Here is a 15,895-nt window from a genome sequence, read left to right as displayed (position 1 = left end):
TGGCCTACAACTCCCATGATCCCTAGCTAACAGGACCAGTGGTTGGGAAAGATGGGAATTGTAGTCCAAAACATCTGGAGGGCCGAAGTTTGGGGATGCCTGATCTTGAAGCTTGGGAGAATCCCAGGGTTTGCAGAATTATATACATCTTTGACTGCAGACCTGTTTCTGAAATGGCTTCATGGCTGTCATATTTTTCCGAGACACAAGATGGCAATGTTGGGCTTTGAAGTTAAATCTCAATGGTTTCAAGCTTAAGGATAGCTCCTCTTGCCTCCCCTGATCAACTCTTTCCTACAACCAATGAACAGAAGTGGACCCATTAAATTTGAAAGGAAATTATTCCCCTGGGGGGAAAAAAAAAGTTTCGGGGTTTTGTCTCCTTTCTTCTCCTGAAACATTGTCTGCCATCTCTTGAGTACTTCTCACTGTACGGTGAACTTTCCCATTTCTTTATTTGTGGATGTCCATTAGGCCCTTTAGATACAGCCGAGTATCTACCCTTACTCTAAAGAATTTAGGAAAAATTTGTTTTGTTAGAGATTTAGTGTGTGTATGTAGGAGATATATACCACCTTCCCTCCAAGGAACTCAAGACAGTGTACATAGTCCCTTCCCCCAACCCCCCTTTTTTAATCCTCACAACAACACTGTGAGGTAGATAATCCTGTGAAATAACTGCTGTTTCAGAGTCATCAACCTCAGCCTGAGCTTAACGACTGAGGAGAATTCTTCCCTGCCCTCATTTGACACCATAACCCAGGCATCCCCAAACTGCGGCCCTCCAGATGTTGTTGGCCTACAACTCCCATGATCCCTAGCTAAGAGGACCAGTGGTCAGGGATGATGGGAATTGTAGTCCAAAACATCTGGAGGGCCGAAGTTTGGGGATGCCTGCCATAACCCAAGGTGGGAACCTGTGGCCCTCTAAATGTTGCTGGACTACAACTCCCATCAGCAAGCCACAAAGACATTAGCCAAGCCACCCATCTTAGTGGCCCTCACCACCTCCTGCAGGAGTGAGTTACATAGTTTAACTATGTGCTGTGTGAATAACTCCACCTGTACGTTACTACTACTGTACTAACAATAATCTTAAAAAATAAAGGGGGTTGTTGCCTGCCCTTCACCAGAAGATCTCGAGGCAGGTTAAGTAATGTACAAATAAAATATTAAAATCAGTTTAAACAACTAACCAACAGGAAGAATAAGGTGAGTCTTAGAAACCATGCTTCCAATGGCAAAGGGTAGCTGCTGACTTGCAATGTGTGCCTGCCTAGGGGTGGAGAGAGGGGCAGGATTAACACGCCTTATTTATTTCTGCAGCTGCAAGTGCCCCATGGCTTTCCATGGGCCTGAATGCCAGCAGACGCAGCACACCTTCCGAGGACATGGATATGCCTGGTTCCCGACCCTCAAGCCTTGCTTTCAGAGCCGTATCTCACTCGATTTCATTACCGAAGCAGCCAATGGACTTCTGCTCTACAACGGGCCCATGGCACGCCTGAAGCCAGGGGAAGCAGAGGATTTCATTGCCCTAGGTAAAAGACTTCTGTTTCTCTCTCCCCACCCCGTGTGTGTGTGTGAGAGAGAGAGAGAGAGAGAGAGACCCAACCCTTCTGTACTACTGGGTCATAAAGCAGGGTTTGGGAACTACCACCACCCCGGCATTCCCTCAGGGCCGCATGCTAGTGATGGGTAGGGCCAGAGGCAAAATGAGTAGAGCAGTGGAAGTGATTCCAAAGGCCTCTGGACTATGGCAGTACAGACACTGAAGTCCAGCTCCAAGGGCCTTCTGGCAGTTCCCTCGCTGTGAGAAGTGAAGTTTGAAAGGAACAAGGCAGAGAGTCTTTTGGGTAGCTCCACCCGCCCTGTGGAACTCCCTCCCACCAGATGTCAAGGAGATAAACAGCTACACAACTTTCTGAAGACATCTGAAGGCAGCCCTGCATAGGGAAGTTTTTAATGTTTGATATTTGTTTGCCGTGTTTTATTCTGTTGGAAGCTGCCCAGAATGGCTGGGACAAACTTATTATTTCTCATTTTGTTATGTACACCTAAGGTATATTCCTCTTCCAACTGTATTTATACTGGAATCATAGAATTGGAAGAGATCGCAAGGGTGAAAGCCTCCGCAGTGCAGGAATCTTTTGCCCGACGTGGAGCTCAAACTCACGACATGTGAGATTAAGAGCCTCATTCTCTACCAACTGAGCTATCCCAGCTGAGGGTATGCAAAGCCAGGTGTTGGCTTGGCTGGTGGGGTGCAGCCACAGGAATAGCCTCTCCAAAGTAGTATCCCTGCTACTTATAGGGAGGGGCGAGGCAGCAGCAAGGTCAGGGCTGCACAGATGCACTGGTGGAGCCAACTGAGCAGTCCTGCTGGTGTGCATCCTCTAAGTCGTATCCCCTGCTGGTAAGCGACAGTGATGCTTCTCCTTGGGAGGCTGTTGCTGCAGCCGACTCTCTTCCACTGGGCGAGCTGCTCCTGCATGAAGGTAATGTGAGTTCTTGTACTCTTAGATGGTACAAGAAGTGCATGTCAGCCATGCAAAATACAGAATTGTAATTCTCAAGGAAGAAAACCACCCAATATGCTTTCCTCTTTCATTAAACAGAGCTCTTGGAGGGCGTTCCATTGCTAACTTTGAGCCATGGCTCGGGGGCACTGCTTCTGCAGCTGTCGGAGAAAGTCAATGTTGCGGATCGGCGCTGGCATAACATAAACATAATAAATGATGGAAAGGCAAGTGTAAAGTGTGCCCCAAAAGGACTAGAAGTTTTTGAGCTTTCACACCCAATCTTTATTTGAGCATAGCATTTTTTTAATGTTAGTTTATCCTGGATGGAAGTCACATTTGTAGAGTAACTAAGGGAGGAAATTAGATTTGTGATTAGATGCTACATGGGTAGATGCATTTTTTCTCAGGTGGAATAATTTGGTTGGGGAATTGGCACAGGGGGCAAGGGAGAGGAATCTCCAGTGCTCCGGCTCCAATCTGAGTCAACATAAATATCTTTTCCACTTTAGAAAGTACAGCTGATCTTGGACCACTGTGTAAATGTCTCTATTATGAACAGCATCGGTGCCCTGCAGGGAGTGTCGAAGGCAGATAAATCTGCCTGTAAAGTTTCTTCCGAGACTCCAGGAAGTGAGAGGTAAAATACTGGAAGTATAAGCTTTGACTGGTAGATCAATCAACTTGAGTTTAGGTTGGTTAATTGATGCAGGCCAATTGAATCGGTAGGGTCGTGGGCTAAGTCAGCAAATTTCATTATGCCGCGAGACATGCAGGTTAGTGACTTGTTTAAAGATAGCCTTTGATTCTTTGGGCCACTTCAGATATCATACTGTTCAGTTGTCAACAACCCGCCTTCTGTCTTGGGGTTCTTAACTTAGCTACCATTCTGAGGATCCTTTGGGGAAAGCCATGTACTTTAAACGACCTCGGTCCTGTATACTTGAAGGAGCGTCTCCATCCCCATCATTCAGCCCGGACACTGAGATCCAGCGGCGAGGGCCTTCTGGCGGTTCCCTCACTGTGAGAAGTGAGGTTACAGGGAACCAGGCAGAGGGCCTTCTCGGTAGTGGCACCCGTCCTGTGGAACACCCTTCCAACAGATGTCAAGGAAATAAGCAGCTATCCTATTTTTAAAAGACATCTGAAGGCAGCCCTGTTTAGGGAAGTTTTTAATATTTAATGCTGTATTGTTTTAATATTCGATTGGGAGCCGCCCAGAGTGGCTGGGGAGACTCAGCCAGATGGGCGGGGTACAAATAAATTATTATTATTATTATTATTATTATTATTATTATTATTATTATTAAAATGCATGGTGTGTACGCAGCCATAGTCTGAATCCATGGAGAGCTGCTGCCTGTCAGTGTTGGCAGCTAGATGAACCAGTGGTCTGACTCAGTATAGGGCATCTTCCTGTGTTCCCTTCCTCAAAGGCTAGCAGTTATCCTTATCTAGGTTGGCTGTAGGCTTGTTAGAATTGTGGGGTGTATTTTGCTTTTTTGCTTTCTACCTTTCTCATTCATTTGCTGTTGGTAGATTTCTCAACGTTCACCAGCCTCTCCAGCTGGGTGGAGTAAAGAAGGCCCAGCCCTACCATACGTCACAAAAGCATTTCAGAGGGTTTGTTGGCTGCATCCGGAATGTTGTCCTCGATAGCCAGGTAAGACCATCAAGGCATCGCACATTCTTCCCCAGCTCCCTGCCATCCCAGTCTACCTGCAGCTGCTTACCGCCATTCTTCTCGCTTATCTATTTTTCTATAGGTATACAATTTAGAGCATCCTGCAGAGTCCTTGAACAGTGCGCCAGGCTGCTCTCTGACTGATGGGCTGTGCCAGAAAGCTGGGGTGTCTTCCTGTGGCACCCATGGCAAATGCATTGGCGACTGGGGGTCTTTTAACTGCGACTGTTTCACTGGCTACACAGGAGCAAGATGTGACAAAGGTTCGGTTTGCATTGTGGGGAAAATCTCAGTAATCCCAAGGAAAAGACTCTGGCAACAAAGCAGTGGACTCATCACGGAGTAGAGTTGGTTTCGGTTTTGATTTTAATGAGATGGATTTGTTAGTTTTTCCTTTAGGAGTGCATTTTGCACCATGCTCCCACCCCTAATTTTGTGTATTTTTTTATTTAAGCGCTGCATAATCTATTCTGCTTCCATAACAAGGAATAGGGACCTTTGGTAAATGGAGCATGGAGGTGCTGAGGACTAGATACATTTTTGTCCCTAACCAAAATAAAATGCAATATTCTTAGTCAATAAATGTGTTGTGTTTATGCCTGCCAGCTTACTAGAACACCTTCCTGCAGCAATGTCGTTGGCTGTGGTCCACAAAACCTTGTGGCTCTTTGATTTTAAGAAAATATAAATTCATACCAGACACTTAGGAAGTAAAAGGGAGGTGGGAAAGTCCAAATTATTACACAGTATGACTTTCGTCTGTCCTTTCACATTTAGCTCTTCCAGAATGGACTTTTGGAAAGGATAGTTGGATTCACTATGAACTGAAAACGCTGTTTAATGCATACAACACACGTGTCCAGCTTGCAGTACGCACAAGGATGTCCTTCTGCACCCTTCTCAGTATGGCATCTTCGGATGGAAGCGGATACATTAGAGTGGAGGTAAGCAATTAATCCACTGTTTTTCCACAAACACTTTTATTTTAATTTTTTTTAAAAAAAAACTGATTACAGGAGCAGAAAATAAAAATTAAGTAAAAGTAAGTGTCACATCATACATCGATGTTAAGGAAAAGACAAACCAGATTTCCCTCATCAGTGCAGGTAGAGAATAATTCACATCAGTTCCAAAACTGCAAGAAATAAAGCATAAAAACAATCTGGGTCTTTTGACCCATTGGAGACCTTTAAATTGTGGGTAATCCTCTCAGAAATGGATATTTCTATAACAATGTGTTAGCTATAAGGCCTTCAGTGTTTTCTACCTTTCATAGAATCATAGAGTTGGAAGGGACCCTGAGGATCATCTATTCCAGCCCCCTGCAATGCAGGAATATGTAGCTGTCCCTTACGGGGATTGAGTCTGCAACCTTGGCTTCAATCACCACCATGCTCTAACCAGCTGAGCTATCCAGCTGCCTTTGTGCTATTGAGATTCTGGCTGCAGCCAGCATCCATCTTTCAAGCACAAATTGCATTAATAATAATAATAATAATTTATTTATACCCTACCCATCTGGTCGGGTCTCCCCCGCCACTCTGGGCAGCTTCCAACACACATCAAAATACATTAAAATATCACAGGTTAAAAACTTCCCTAAACAGGGCTGCCTTTAGGTATTTTCTAAATGTCAGGTAGTTGTTTATCTCTCTGAGCTCTGATGGGAGGGCGTTCCACAGAGTGGGTGCCACTACCGAGAAAGCCCTCTGCCTGGTTCCCTGTAGCTTTGCTTCTCGCAGTGAGAGAACCGCCAGAAGGCCCTCGGTGCTGGATCTCAGTGTCTGGCCTGAACGATGGGGGTGGAGACGCTCCTTCAGGTATACTGGGCCGAGGCCATTTAGGGCTTTAAAGGTCAGCACCAACACTTTGAATTGTGCTCAGAAACATACTGGGAGCCAATGTAGATCTCTCAGGACCGGTGTTATGTGGTCCTGGTGGCCGCTCCCAGTCACCAGTCTAGCTGTCGCATTCTGGATTAATTACATGACCATCCCAGATACTTAACAAAGAAAGTTGCTTTTACATATTCCATAATTCTACAGCTGTTTTTTCCTGTGACTATGTTAGACACAACACAACAATTATTTTTCTTTTAATTTCCCAGTTTAATGGGTTTCCAGTTTAAAAGTTTCTTTAATCTTATAAAAACTTAATTGGAGTAGAGCACTTTTCCCAGTGCAAAGAACAACAGTTTGCTCCCATTAAACACTCAGATCTTTTAAGTATGCTGTATGCGTCTCCCATAAAATTATATATCAAGACCATGATTCTCATGTCTCCCTGCAGGTAATTGGTGGACATTTTGGTGTGAGCTTCAATTTGGGAGACAAAGACCACACGCTTCAATTAAGCACTGTGCACATAGACAATGGTCAGTGGGTTGAACTAGCCTTACAGCGGTATCACAATGAATTTTATTTGCGTATCAATGATGGTGGAGGCGATCACGAGACTTCGGCCATTCTGGGATCGAGCGGACAGTTTGAAATGAATTTGGCAAGCATTGTGCTCGGAAACCGCCTTGCTAACGGTTCAGAAAGTGATTTCCAAGGTAGGTGGTGTGTCTGATGGACTCGGAAAATTTGAAAACCAGTAAAAAGTGCTCATGTCCTTTGTAGAACCACTAAGGATGTGCAGCTCAGAACTTCCTCCAGAGGGTAGCTACACTGGGCATTTCCCAGGGCCTCAGGACCAGAAATGGGCCCACTAATCTAATAGTAATACCAGTTCTGGTTTGTACAGTGTATCTAAGATCAGAGGCAGCTTATAAGAATTTGCACTACCCATTTCTTCCATGTTTGGGGCCCCCACTGAAAATGCCATGCCATCCTAGGATAACTCCTAGGAAGCCATTCATTTTAAAAATAGTTATCATCATCATTCCTCCCAGGGCCGGCTCGTCGTAGACCCCCGGTGGCGCAGGGCACCATGGCGCCGTCCTGCCAGGAGGGCGCCGCGAGCTGCGCCCGCCCTTGGCCGGCCGGTCCGCTGCGCGCGGCGCCCACCTGCCCACCGCGCTGGGAAACAGGGCGGGAGGGCGCCGGAGAGATCGCGCTGTGCCTGCCCGCCCGCCGCGCAGCAGTGCCCCGCCCACCCGCCCACCGCGCCGGGAAACGGGGCGGAAGGGTGCCGGAGAGATCCGGTGCACCACGGCGACAGGGGCGCCATAGGGCGCCGGAGAGATCCGGCGCACCATGGCGACAGGGGCGCTTAAGACGGCGCTGATTCCTCCCCATAACTCTGGCTTTTTCCATGTTGTATCAATGGAATCCAATTGTAAGAGGTAATAGGTGTTGCACTTTTACTGCTTGTTCAATAGCAATGGAATAACCTTTCAAGATTGGGAAGTGGTTCTTATTGTCTCCGCCCATTTCTCTGTTATGGGACAGCTTTGCACTGTGCTGTACTTGGCAAGACTAGCAGTTTCCTGCATTGCTGCACCAGCATGATGCTCTTGACTTGAGTGACATCCAGGGTTCACTTAACATCGGTGCAATGCACTTTCACCACTTCTGATGTCGCACCACACTCCCGTTAAAGGAGGACCATTTACAACGAATCTCACTTAAGCCTCTCTTCCTTCTGGTGCCCCCTGCAGGCTGTATGAGGGATGTCCGCCTGAATGGCCAGCCTCTTCTTGTGGATGGCAAAAGCACTGAATACGGCTTCATTGTGGAGCAGCAGGGAATCACCATAGGTTGCCATTCCAGCTCTTGCAGCAGCCAACCCTGTTACAGCCCTTTCCACTGCGTAGACCTCTGGAGGAAGTATGAGTGCAGGTATATATATATACCTTTGTCTTGCTTTGTTCTCTTTTCCTTTTGAATTCTTTTTTCTTTTGTGAAATCAACTGGTTGGCCATGGTGAGAACAGAATGCCAGCCTAGATGGTCCATTGGGCTGATCCACCAAGGCTCTTCTTCTTATGGTCATATCTGTGAAGGGAAACAAGCCAGCAGTAACCCTACCATACGTAGCACCAGAATGTAAGCATCCCCTCGTAAAGTCTTTTTGCTGCAACACCAGTGTGCATGAACTCCTGCACACAGACAAGAAAGGAACCTCGCCACCTGCATCTCTGCTTTAGTTGGGAGCTGGGGCTAGCTTACTTTCTGGGACGTCATCTATTCTCGAGAACATTTCCTGCTGTCGTTCCAGATTTTGTCTGTAGAGGGAATGTAGAGCAGGCAAGCACTGGCTTAAGGGGGCTGGAGAGCATTGCACCACTTTCAAAAAATCACTCCGTTCCCATCCCTTGTTTACAGAGGGGCACCAAGTAGTCCAGGGTCCTTATTGGCCTGCACACATCACCAAGGTTCCACAGGAAGTGTTGCCTCTGGTCATTCATTTCAGGAGCACAGTGACACAGCCAGGCAATCTATTTACAGTCAAACCTCCGTTTGCGACCGCTTCGGTTTCTGACCACCGCGGACCCAGAAGTGTTTACATCCGGGTTCCGCGGCGCTCGGATGCACAGAAGCTATCTGCGCAGCGCGTTCGTGCGCAGAAACACTCTATCGGTGTTTCGCGCACGCGCAGAAGCGTGCCTTTGGCGAGCGACCGATTTAGGGAGCGACCGCCTCCGCGGAATGGATTGCGGTCGCAAACCGAGGTACCACTGTATTCTGCACCGATCCTGGTTTGCTTGCACAAAGCTTACGCTGTGCCTGGCCTTTGTTGAGCATGCATTCCAATTCATTTACACGGCAGTTATGTAACAATGAACAATCACACTGCTTTGCTCGTGGAGTATTAACACATTTTCAGTGCATTTGTGGTTGCTTTTAACTGGGTTTGTTGTGCTAAAGCATGGGTAGGCAAACTAAGGCCCGGGGGCCGGATCCAGCCCAGTCGCCTTCTAAATCCGGCCCGTGGATGGTCCAGCAATCAGCCTGTTTTTACATGATTAGAATGTGTCCTTTTATTTAAAATGCATCTCTGGGTTATTTGTGGGGCCTGCCTGGTGTTTTTACATGAGTAGAATGTGTGCTTTTACCGTATTTAAAATGCGTCTCTGGGTTATTTGTGGGACATAGGAATTCATTCATTTTTTTCCCCAAAATATAGTCCAGCCCCCCACAAGGTCTGAGGGACAGTGCACCAGCCCCCTGCTGAAAAAGTTTGCTGACCCCTGGGCTAGGGCAACAGAGTGCCCATATCCACTTGAATTATGCAAACCTGAATTTCTGGTATATGCTTGAATCCCTCCCACAAAGTAGTGGAGCCTGGAGACATCCAGAGACAAAAGCAGCTCAGGTGGGACCCAAGAGCTACCTCCCGTTATTTCAGCCACTGGCTCTGCTCGCTCCCCTTAAGGAACTTGTGGTCCCCCAAAGTGGATGCTTATTAAATTGCCCCAGCAAGGGATTTCTGATCCTTCCTTTGCATTTTTAAACATTGCAAAATAACTGAGTGGCTTCATGTTGTATCTGTTTTATAAAAACGGTGGGTTTTTCTTTATCCAGGTGCCCAGCTGGCAAAGTGGAAGTGATGGATAATCTCACGGGCCTGAAACAGTGCACATCGTCGCCCTGTGGGCACTGGAACTGCAGGAATGGAGGGACCTGTGTGGCCCAGTCCCGAGACAAATACGTCTGCCAATGCCCTGAAGGTTATAAAGGGAAATGGTGCGAAGTCGGCCCCGTGAAAGCAGGAAGACCCGTGGGGCTCAGCTCTGGTTCCATCTTGGCTATCAGCATGTGCCTGCTTGTTTTTCTAGGTAGGAAAGTTTCACCTCTCTTGTGCTACATCTTAATACTGTATTGAAATGAGGATGCTTAGCAACGCCTCTGCCTTCCTGTACTGCCTTAATAAATGTTAGTAAAATATACTCCATGGAGATCTGGCTACATTCTGTGCGCCCTGTAAAATTACCATTTGAGATCACCATTTGGGCAACTGGGTCCAAGACCTGGCATTGACATTTCCCACAGGACCTTGGAACGCTGCTGTGTTAGGCACTGTGGGCAATCACTGTAGGGAAAGGAAGGGCAACTGGGTATGATTCTACTCCCTTGCTGTGTGCATTTGGAAAACAGCTGAGCAGTATTGCTAAAGCTATGATCCAGAGCTGGTTCTGTACCCAGGGCTCCCCTTCTTTGCCTGCTGTGTTCAGTGGAGCTCCATAGATGCATGAGGCTTGGCAGTGAGAGATCCTCACTTGAACCTCTGTTCAAATGCAGGCTGCCTCCTTGGATTTAACCCTGTGCTTAGGACTTTGAAAACCGAAATGCAAAACTGAACTCGGCTTTGAATGAATTGTTAACTCGGGAAAGAAAAAATGAGGCCAAGGATCATATGCGTTGCCTGGAGGAAAGGCAGGAAATAAAGCAAAATGAAAGCCTCTCTCAAATAAAGAGTCAGCTTGGATGGTGATATTTCTGCTGATATAAGCACAAGCCCATGTTTTTGCAGCCCCTTCGCTTCTCTCTTTGGATATAGGAAGAGCCAGGCTAGATCAGAGCCTATCTGCCAAGCATCCTGCTTTCCACAGCAGCCAGCCAGATGCCTGTGGAAAGTACACAAGATGAGGGCAATTGCTCTCTCCCACTGTTGTTCCCCAAATGACTAGTATACAGAGACTACTGGTGAAACTCGGAAAATTAGAATATCGTCGAAAAGTGCATTTATTTCAGTAATGCAATTTATTATTTTTTATTTTCCTTTTAGTTTTTACAAATGCTTTCATTTGGAAATTCCACAGTAATAAAACAAATAGAAAAATAAACATCGCTATTACATTTCATTAATTACATTCCATTTATAATTGACCCGCCTAACGACAAATAATTACAACAAATAAAGGGTTGACATATCTTGCTTTGCATGTCATGCATCTATCTCATATATTGGTTTCACCTTTTAAGTTGCGCTACTGAAATAAATGCACTTTTCGACTATATTCTAATGTTCCGAGTTTTGCCTGTATAAAGACTATTATCTACTGAACAAGCCAAGATATATTAAACCAAATTCAAGCCACGATTTAATATCCTGACTTGTTCTGAAGCTGGCACCAATAGTTTCATGATGTAGATGAAATGGAAAACTATGGTTATTTACAGACTTACTCATTTCATCGTGGTTTGCAGCAAGGGGAGAGGAAGGAATGGGCTTGCAGGCATGAGTAAAAAGCTCATGCACCTCAGCTTAAGTCAAGATACGAGCATACAAATGCGGCCACTGCGTACATGTCTCAGAAAAGTAATGACTCAATTTATAATACCACTTTAATCTTCATTAAAACAGTGTTTTACTTACTTTGGGTATCTTATTTACTCAGGATTGGTGAAAGGCCAGAGACTGGCCAAAATGCCCTCTATTTAAATGTCCTAGTGGATTCCTGTAGGTAAGTAAAATACCCTTTTAATGAAGCTTGATGTTAAGATATAGATGATTCATTACACTCCTGAAAAATGTACTTTTGTTTATTTGACCCTTAAATTAAAACACGGAATTTCCTCCATATGAATATAAACCTTAAATGCTTTTCTTTTCTTCTTTATGAATTATATACAGCTATGCTCTGCAGATTGAAGGCTGCTCATAACCAAAGTTTATTTTCTTTTCTTTCCTTCTTTCTTTCTCCTTCCTCAGGTTTATTAGTTTCCTATACTGTGTGGAGTCAGTGGGGGAGATCAAGATTTCGGAAAGGAGGAATTTACCACATCCCTGAGGAACACGAAAGTTGGGAAGATGTTAGAGAAAACATCTTCCATTATAATGAGGAGGGTGGAGGGGAGCATGACCTGGTATGGTTTTGCATGACCTGGTATGGCATCACAACAGCATTTTAAATTCCTTAATAGGCCAGATTCAAATATGCATCAGGGACATAAAAAAGAAGTAAAATAAACATTTTGAAGGGATGACTGCGAACTGCTTTGTCAGGGGAAAAGTTTGGTAAATGAAATACTTAACCATAGCTAAAGCATAATACTGTCCATGTTTACTCAAAAGTAAGCCCCACAGCGTTCTGTGGGAATTACGCCCTAGTATGCAGGTTTAGGACTGCATAAAATTAATATTTATTTATTGCTTTCAAGTTTTGTTTACAATATGGATAAGAGTGTAGTGGGGTGGGGGGAGATGAAGAAGAGTGAATATAGGGGGGAAGATAATTAGGGGTAAAATACATACACCCTTCCCCAAAAAATGTTCTCCCCAGACAAGAACTATCATTGCAAAGAATATTTGTGCTTCCGTTTTTTTAAAATTAGTTTTTATTACTGCTTTTGTGTTACAAAACAAATCTTAGTTATATTCTTACAAAACTGGAAGAGATTAGAAATTACAGTTGCACAATGCAGCCCCTGCCAAGCTGTATGCAGCTTACCTGAACAGGTACTGAAGTCCATCCTTTATAAGCCTCTTGCTGTGAGGTTCCAAATGGAACGGGTTAATTGACTAGCAAAGCATGGGCTGTGGGTTTGATACAGGACGTAAGTCATGAAAGTTTTAAAAAACAAAACTGGGAGGCTGGGAATGGGTGGGTCAGCGAGGAAATAAGTCTCACAACCACTTCCAGAATTGTAATGGGAAAGAGATGTTGCCTTTGTGATAAGACCCTCTTTGCCCTTGGTTTTATCCCTGATGCCTATCCCTCAAATATTCTCATGAACATTGATTAAAAAAAAACCCCACGCCCTGACTTCGTAGCATCCTGGACCACATTCACCTGCCCAGACTTATTTGTCTGAGGTAAACACTGTGAGTTCCCATAGACCTCCCTTGTGTTTCATGTCTCTCCCCTTTTTGTCATTGTCACTTTCCTTTAGGGTGGTTCACATGAACCCCTCCACATGGAAGGGATCATCATAGCCCCTAGCCTCATCGGTCACTGCCACATTCCCCTGAAGTTTTCATGTTCAGTTGAAATTGGAAGGAGTTCTACCTGCGTACATCTATATGTGGGCACAACTCTTCCTGATGCCACTGAACCCATGGATGTTACAGAGTGTGATGGTAGTAATGCACAACTGTGCTAGCCCACACAGACCCTCCATGTCGTCCTTTACTGCACGGAGACATTTCTGTGAATCCCCCTTTGAGTACTCCAGGGCTGGCTCAGGGGATGATGAGGTGTGCTTCTGAGGAGGCTTCAAGATGGGTGAAGGGCCCATCATCCCACCATTCTCCTTTTGTATGGAGTCCTCCCCCTCCCAGTGGCAGCACGAGAGGATTCTCAGTTTGCATGACCTGCTTCTTCCAGGTTAAGAGGGCCAGGGTTGCCTTGTCTGAGCGCCCCCCAAAATCCAAGAGCCGGGTCTGGAGTACTCGCAAATTTTATTGGTCGCCACATTTAAAGGAAGAGATAAAACTGAATACAGTACTTTCAGCTGAGGCTAAACCAACTCTGAGTACAAAAGGTACTTAACACTGTCTCTCCTGTCTTGTGTTTAATATTAATTAGTACTAACTTTTTTAAAAAAAAACTGGCGTTGTGCATTTTAACGGTGTTGTTTCTCTGGAATCAGCCAGAGGTCTTGCTCCAGGAATGACGTTTTGCCAAAACGTTCCCTCATAAGAAGTCTCTGAAAGCTTTTTCATATAATAAAAATTTCTTAGAGCTTGATCTTCATGTGGGGAAAACTATAGACACTGTAAATTAAGAAGTCTGGCATGAGTGGTTCTCCCCAACCATCAGTACATGAGGTTTGAGTCTGTATGTTCATTGGCTAGTATGTCTGTGGACCTACAGAAGGGGGGCAGAAATCTTTGTACAGTGGTACCTCGACTTACGAATGACTCGACTTGTGAATGTTTCGAGTTACGAACAGAGTTCCGTCCTCCATTTTGGATGCGGTTTAGATAGGATTTTTTCGACTTACAAATTTTTAGATAGGATTTTTTCAACTTACGATTTTTTTTAAAAAAAATCCCCCATTGGCTTCGACTTACGATTTTTTTGACTTATGAAGGTCTGTTTGGAACGGATTAAATTCGTAAGTCGAGGTAACACTGTATGAAGTGACCTTGATTGTATGTAGAAGTGCGTATTTGATGGGTGGGGCTAAGGGTTAATATGTAAAGCACTGTCACTTATTTGACTGAGTTTTTGAGAATCAGTGTGATTCAGTAGATAAAGCAGCCTTTCCCAAACCAGTTCCTTCCTGATGTTTTGGACCACAAGTCCCATCACCTGTGACCATCAGCCATGCTGATTGGGGCTGATGGGAGTTGGAGTCCAACAGCTTCCGGAGGCCACCACATTGGGGAAGACTCAAATGGAGAGATGGCCTTGGATCTGGAAAACAAGTGCAAGACCACCCTTCCTCTACCATGGTCTGAATGTGACATTGAAACCTCAAGAAAGTCCACCATCTCACTACCGTGGTCACCACCTGTCAAACAGGACAAATAGTGACTGACCTCCCAGGGCACTGGGATAGAAAACAGAACAAAGATTTGAAAGTGATGAGAAGTGTGATAAAGTAATTAAAGTTAATAATTATATTTGCTTAATGTTTCCTTTCCATTTCCTCCCCAGAGTGCTTATAATATAGATGCATTGAAGCAACCTCTACAAAGTATACCTCATCTTTCCTCAGGAAACACTGCTTCACTCCTCAGATCACATTCTGGACCACAAAGAAACCCACTTGTGAATCACACATGCCTGAAAGAATCTTCTTCTTTGGTCCCAGACCTCAAGTATTATGTGTCTCAAATACAACAGGATGCAGACAAAGATTTGCAGAGCCTTCCAGCTGATACTGTGCAAGTTTATTGCCGAGAGTGCCAACACTCTTTGAGTGGAAGCTTGCGTTCCTTGGACCTCTCCAGCATAGAAGAAGATCTAAATTATAATTACCTCCAAGAATGGAGACCAAAGTTTGTAAGGTTAAAAGAGCTCTATGAACTTCCAACTGAACAGTTGTTAAAACATGGGAGACAGGAACCTAGCACATCGCTGTGTGATGGATCCTACTCCTAGGAGAGCACACTTCAGAAACATTTTAGTATTTTATTTAACAATCCAATTTTAGTTCTATTTATTCATGCTGGTTATTTGGGAACGGTAGTGTGGTTGATCTCCTCACCTTCCCTTAAATTATCTGTATACAATATTTTAGTGTCTGTTGTACAAATAACATTAGAGGGATATTTGTTGTGAAGCTTTGAAATGCTTTGAAATGAAGGAATTCTGTAGCACTGAAGAGTAGCCTTTAAAGTACCTGTAACGTGTGAATCTCTAGTAATAATCTAGATGTGCAAGTAAATTTCCACCATATTGTATTATTTAACCCTCTTAATGCTAAATGTTTTGTGTAGATATTGTAAAATACATTTGTTCACTTGCCCCTCTCTTTTTGTACTTGGGCGTCAATAAAATCTTCACTCATTTTTCTAAATAAGGGGAAGAAAATAACAGCTGGGCGGCAGCAGGAACCACAAATAAAATGTAGAATTAGTTTAGAATTAAACTAGAGCTCCACATAGGCATATGGGAAGCACTGCTTTGGGTGGTGGGTCTGATGCTGTTGGGCCTGTCTGTGAATGATTGATACCAAAAGGCATTGTTCCTTCAAGAGCCCACCCCCACCCCACCCCAAGTATGGATGCTAATTAGGTTGATTCCTGTGTAAGAGCCAGAAGCAAGCAGGAGGGGGGGTGTGTATGTGACTAGATTCTTGCAGACATATGAAGTGCTGGGGAATGGCCAGCTGGTGAGAACATACAAGCCATTG

General features: G+C 44.8%; 1 protein-coding gene across 1 annotated transcript in view; it reads left to right on the top strand.

The window, feature by feature from the left end:
* LOC118090207 (neural-cadherin-like) overlaps nt 1–15,592 on the top strand; it is a 57,024-nt gene extending 41,432 nt beyond the window's left edge. The window contains exons 23-33 of the mRNA XM_035125620.2: nt 1,327–1,541; nt 2,619–2,746; nt 3,032–3,159; nt 4,059–4,182; nt 4,286–4,466; nt 4,981–5,147; nt 6,493–6,757; nt 7,805–7,985; nt 9,671–9,924; nt 11,802–11,956; nt 14,695–15,592. Of these exons, the coding sequence (XP_034981511.2) occupies nt 1,327–1,541; nt 2,619–2,746; nt 3,032–3,159; nt 4,059–4,182; nt 4,286–4,466; nt 4,981–5,147; nt 6,493–6,757; nt 7,805–7,985; nt 9,671–9,924; nt 11,802–11,956; nt 14,695–15,141 (2,245 nt within the window). The 3' untranslated portion in view covers nt 15,142–15,592. The remainder of the gene's footprint in view (nt 1–1,326; nt 1,542–2,618; nt 2,747–3,031; nt 3,160–4,058; nt 4,183–4,285; nt 4,467–4,980; nt 5,148–6,492; nt 6,758–7,804; nt 7,986–9,670; nt 9,925–11,801; nt 11,957–14,694) is intronic.
* The last annotated feature ends 303 nt before the right edge of the window (nt 15,593–15,895 follow it).

The sequence above is a fragment of the Zootoca vivipara genome, chromosome 8, assembly GCF_963506605.1.
Source record: "Zootoca vivipara chromosome 8, rZooViv1.1, whole genome shotgun sequence".
NCBI lineage: Eukaryota > Metazoa > Chordata > Lepidosauria > Squamata > Lacertidae > Zootoca > Zootoca vivipara.
The sequence above is the reverse complement of the archived record's forward strand: the minus strand, read 5'-3'. Positions and strand labels throughout refer to the sequence as shown.